This window comes from Austrofundulus limnaeus, unplaced genomic scaffold (genome assembly GCF_001266775.1).
Source record: "Austrofundulus limnaeus strain Quisiro unplaced genomic scaffold, Austrofundulus_limnaeus-1.0 Scaffold20, whole genome shotgun sequence".
Lineage (NCBI taxonomy): Eukaryota > Metazoa > Chordata > Actinopteri > Cyprinodontiformes > Rivulidae > Austrofundulus > Austrofundulus limnaeus.
In genome coordinates, this window is record NW_013952422.1 from 2,939,225 (window position 1) to 2,944,279 (window position 5,055).

General features: G+C 37.7%; 1 protein-coding gene across 1 annotated transcript in view; it reads right to left on the minus strand.

Annotated features, from left to right (window-relative positions):
• The window catches only part of dbh (dopamine beta-hydroxylase (dopamine beta-monooxygenase)), a gene marked incomplete in the record, with an annotated part of 17,078 nt that extends 12,560 nt beyond the window's left edge, over window positions 1-4,518 (minus strand). Inside the window, 2 exon segments of the mRNA XM_014003872.1 lie at window positions 554-700; window positions 3,879-4,518. Coding sequence (XP_013859326.1) covers window positions 554-700; window positions 3,879-4,247 — 516 coding nt within the window.
• Between the last annotated feature and the right edge of the window lie 537 nt (window positions 4,519-5,055).

Consider the following 5,055-nt stretch of genomic DNA (forward strand, 5'->3'; position numbering starts at 1 on the left):
AAATGATACTTTTACTTCTTTACTTTAAAATGTAACACCTAGTTACTCATTACAAAATTAAATATATTTGAACTCATCATGAAAGAAGTTGTTTATGCACTCTAAAATATGAAGTGTTGAATTTACTCAACAAAGTCATGTCAACTGGCTCCACTAAGCCTAGTTGAGTAAATTGAGCAAATAATATACATATACGGCTCAATTTACTAAACCTGGCTTAGTGGAACCAGTTTGGTTCAGTAAATTTAACAGTTTATTTCTTAGAAAGTTGTGTAAAAGTACTTTTACTTTCCCAATTTTTGTGAACAGTTTTATGACTTTTACTTTTTCTCATCAGTGAAATTTATTTTTACCAAATGCATTTTCTGTTCATGTAATTTTACTTTTATGTAGTYGTTTTTTTTTCAAGTACTTTATAGTCCTCTGTTTAAAACCATTCTTCACCTTGACTAACTGGTTACCCAGCTGACAGGATTTTACTGTGAAACATACAGAGCATTTCTGAGCAACTAGATTTAATTCATGACACACAAAACAGAAGAACTGTTCCCACCTCTATGAGGTAGTCTTTAGGATCGCAGGTGTTAAAGGGTCTTTTGAAGAGCAGGTAAAAGCCATCAGATTTCTGTTTGGCCTCAATCAGCTCGTAGTCCTGTTGGCTGTCCAACGATACATGGCCCTCGCTGTCACTCCACGCATCCTGAAGGAGACAGCACAAACTGTAACACCAGACAGGGATTCACAAGGATTACAAACAATAATAGATATAAATGCATCAAAAGTGAACTAAACAGTATGGAGTCCAATTTTGTTTAGAAAGAGAGGCGGAGGAGGCAGTTTAGAGAAAAAAAAGGGCAAAATTGTCACGTTACTGACCAAGTATAAGGACAGAGAGAAATTAAGACTTAAGCTGATTATTAAGAAAAAAATCTTATGTTTTTTCACAGATAATTTCTTTTTTTTCACAGAGAAAAATAATTGTCTCCAATAGCTGTCAGTTTTCAAACCCACACAACCTCGGCTGCAGTGAGCCGTTTGACAGAGAATTAAGAAGCACGTTAGAGAGGGAATTAAGCAAAAACTGAGGCAGCTGGTGTTGTGAAACCTTCCCAACCTGGTGTACAAGATGTTCTCCTTCTCTGCCAGAAGGCTTTGYAACAGCTCAGCCTCTCCGTCTCGGCTCTTTCTCACATTCCTACCTGTCCAGAATAACATCGAAGAGCTTTCTCTTTGTTTCCCGCTTTACTCTTACGTAACCGTACCACACGAACTGCACAGGCTTTGAAGCCATCGATTTTCAAGCTACGTCCAAGCGTGTGCGAACCCAATAAAATGTGCGGTCGATACTTTCTGTACAATGTGTGTTAAGAAAACAATCTCTGACTGAGGTTTGCTTAGATATTATTGAAACTTATTTTAAAATATCCTCCTCAAATCTATTGAAACTGACAAAGACTGGTTTAGTTTAGAGACCATTTACTCCCATTTATTCTTAGTTGTATTCAACTACATTAAAAAACATTATTTTATGATACTTTCAGGAACTACTGTGGGTAAAAGTAACACTGATTTGAGTTTGTAAAAGCAAACTATTTTTGACTCTTTAGCAGAGCAGAAACTGCATCAAGCTACTGGAAAAGATAACATTCGTTATAAAAATAAAGAGAATGATAGTTAATAGTTCCCCTGCAAAAAATGTATTGTGTCATTAACTCTGTTTAACCAGGCTGATATCACAGATCCTACTGATAAGTAAGTAAACTTTATTTTTATAGTACTTTTCACAGTTAAGTAGCCACAAAGTGCTTCACANTGACTGCAGCACAGCAGTGACCTTTTATCTGCTGGTAAATTTGTCCTCTTGAGGGAAGAAAAATTGATGACAGACAGAAGAAAGCCAGACTGGAAGCGATCAATTTAACAAGAAAAGACTTGACATCAGCTTGTCTGACATATTGTGGTCTGAGTTTAACTTAATAATATGTCRGGGACCATGCTGTCAGGGAAAACACATTTATATTTAAAATCGTCAGTAAAACAAGTTTGACATTGCAGAACAAGTCATTCTCGGGGGTCACAGCTTACGTTAGTAATGGAGTTCTGAATTTTTCCCATTCTCAAAATTCAACAAATTATCATTATTTTAATTTATGTGTAATTTAGTTTAAAACTGGGTCTGTAGAACGGTGCTAAAACTTCATCTAAATACATCATAAAACTTTAGGATTGTTTAAATGTTAGATTAATTCCATCTACCGTAAGTTTTTTTAGCTTTTGTTTCTCAATCGAACATTCCGAGCATAAGAAATGAGAAAGTGATGAAATGTTTTCCTGCTGTAGTTGTGTCTGGTTTTACTTTATGTTGAAGCGAAAATAAAAAAATTTTCATGAAATAACTTTCGGTTTAATAATCAACGATGCTTGAGTTTATTCGGCAGCTGCAGTTTTAGCATTACAATATATTTTTAGTCTAAAGTTTGCAGTTTTTAATCCCAATTTTCAGATAATTAAATAAATTAAATTATAATCAATTCTTAGATAAGAAACCAAGACCCAAATTTGCACTCCRTCACTCTTGAGTTCAGTGCCAAAGTCAGAAACAAAAATGAGTCATTATTAAGTAAGTAAGAGGCATTTTATGTTGACCAGGATTGATTAGATGTAGCAGCCATGTTGAAGTGGGTTGACTCTAAATGTTAATGAGTTTTAGATGTACATCGAAGGATTACTTTATTGGTTTTGGTAATTCATCCATTGAGTTATGAGATATTTTGTACACACACTCAAATACAGACATGATTTCCTGCCTTTTATGGTGGTGGGCAATGAATAAAATATATTTTCAAGAACAAAATGCAAAATGAAAAATATTCATTTCTTTCTTTTCACATTAGTCTACATGGAATATGTCAATAAGGGGGAAAAATATGGGGAAAATTTGAGAAAAATTTTACAGTGTTTTGTGTGGCAGACAGAAAATGATGCAATTTGCACGTCTCAATTAGCGCAGGATTCGCTTTGATATGCAAATATCTGCTAATGATTCCCAGTAGAGCCTCAGCTATTAGTGCAGTTTGGCTGATTTCCAATTAGCAAGGCCTGATAGCATCTTTTAGTGACTCTGTGATCATGRAGCAAAAACCGTCCCCAGGCTGTTGGTGCAAAACCCAACAATCACAGGCAGGCAGAAAACGGTGGGACCACCCCTCTCCTAAAGACCTTTAACTGAATCCTTGAGCTTATATTCTTTAGAAAAGAATAAAGTTTACCTGAGACAAAACAGTTTCCTAGCTTCTCTTTGGATATTTGTGACCCATTATATTAAAACATGGATTATGTTTAAGAGTGGGATGTGTAGAAACAGGGTTTTGATTAAAACTTTTGCAAAAAATGCATTTTGTCAAAATGTAATGAATTCCTTATTAATGTATCATTTGAATGAACTGACTGAAATATGATCCTAAAATTTTTTTTGAGGAGCATTTTTGAACAGTAGCAAAAATTCAAACAGATTTTGAGGTAAAACGCCTTAAAATTTTTAGATTTTCCTTGCAAGCTAGAAAAGTTTTTGTTTCTTCCCTGCTGGGAAATCTTAATATTCAACTATTTGAGGTTTCCTCTTTATGACATGAAAAATTCCTCATTAAAATGACATAAAATTAGGAATKAGACCAAATATTAATGTATCATCGTAACCAAAAAGACAAATTTAGTCATATCTCTGGCTCTGCTGATGATATCAGAATGGTGCAGGTATCAAAAAGTAGCTTTTAAAGCAGGAATCAGAAAATGTGATCAGGTCATTTTGACCAAATTTGACTTAATTCTCATTTCCATGCGATGGGTCACATTTTTGAGACCTCGACAAGCTTGCTTACCCCAAAGTAGCTCTTTTTTCCGGAGTCCCACAGCACAACCAGGTCAGCATTAGTCAGCTCCCCGCGGTCCGACATCCCCAAGACGACCCCGTGCCTGAGCTCTGCGATCCTCAGCTTCATGTAAACCTCCTGATGGGCGTAGCTGATGTTCCAGGCCAGCTGGAGCTCCCCGCGAGGGTCAAGGGGCACACGGAAAGGCATGGGGAGAGGCGGCAGAGGGCTGGAGGGGCTGGGTTTAAGGCTGGACACATCGACGGCGTGGGGGGGCGCTTGGTACGACGCCACCAGGATGACGGTCAGAGCAGCCAGGGCAGTGAAATACATGATGGTGACGTCCTGAAGGCGGACGTCCTTTTTGAAGATCCTCATGACACGAGTTAGCAAAGTTGTAGCTGTTTCTTTTAAACCTGGGTTTTGTTTGGTTTTAGGCCACAGTCAACTCCATGTCAAGTGAGGAACGGTCKTCTTGTCTTGTTCTCTATCCTCTCAGGCTCTCATGTTTTTGTGATTTTTTTTAGAAAGGTAGCACTGCTCCTTCAGCATCATCAGTTCATCTGGTATAAGGTATAAAGTACTTATGGGTATTTCCTCTGTCCTCTGAACAGCTGCTGAGTCTTCCTGAGTCCCATCCACCACTCTGCTTTTTAAAAGACTCCTCCCTTGTGAGTTGCCGGTTTTTATCCAGCCTAATGGTATTACATTTGTTGACGAAAATTGGATTGTATTCTTTAAGCCCGAGGGGGTCAGCCATGATTCTGCACATCTGCCAGATCCTAATTGATCCAAATTCAAGCCATGGACATTATCAATGACAATCTGCTTAGACTAACCTAGCTTTATTGCACTCTSTCTTTTGTTTGGGCAGGTGTACTTTTTTTTTTTACGTTTAAATGTCTGTTATAAGTCCTATTTTGGACTCGTTTTTATTATTTAAGCAAGATTTACGAGGCAGTGAGCACTGTGGAAGGTGTAAACAAGGCATTAAGGCCCCCCTTTAGCTGAGGCCTCAGGCAGCAGAAGACCTAATCAGACTGTCAATTACAGGTTTGAAAAGTAAAAGTGACCCGGTTGGAAAGGTTACTAAAGTCCGTGCTGGACAGGTGTGTGTGTGTGTGTGTGTGTGTGTGTGTGTGTGTGTGTGTGTGTGTGTGTGTGTGTGTGTGTGTGTGTGTGTGTG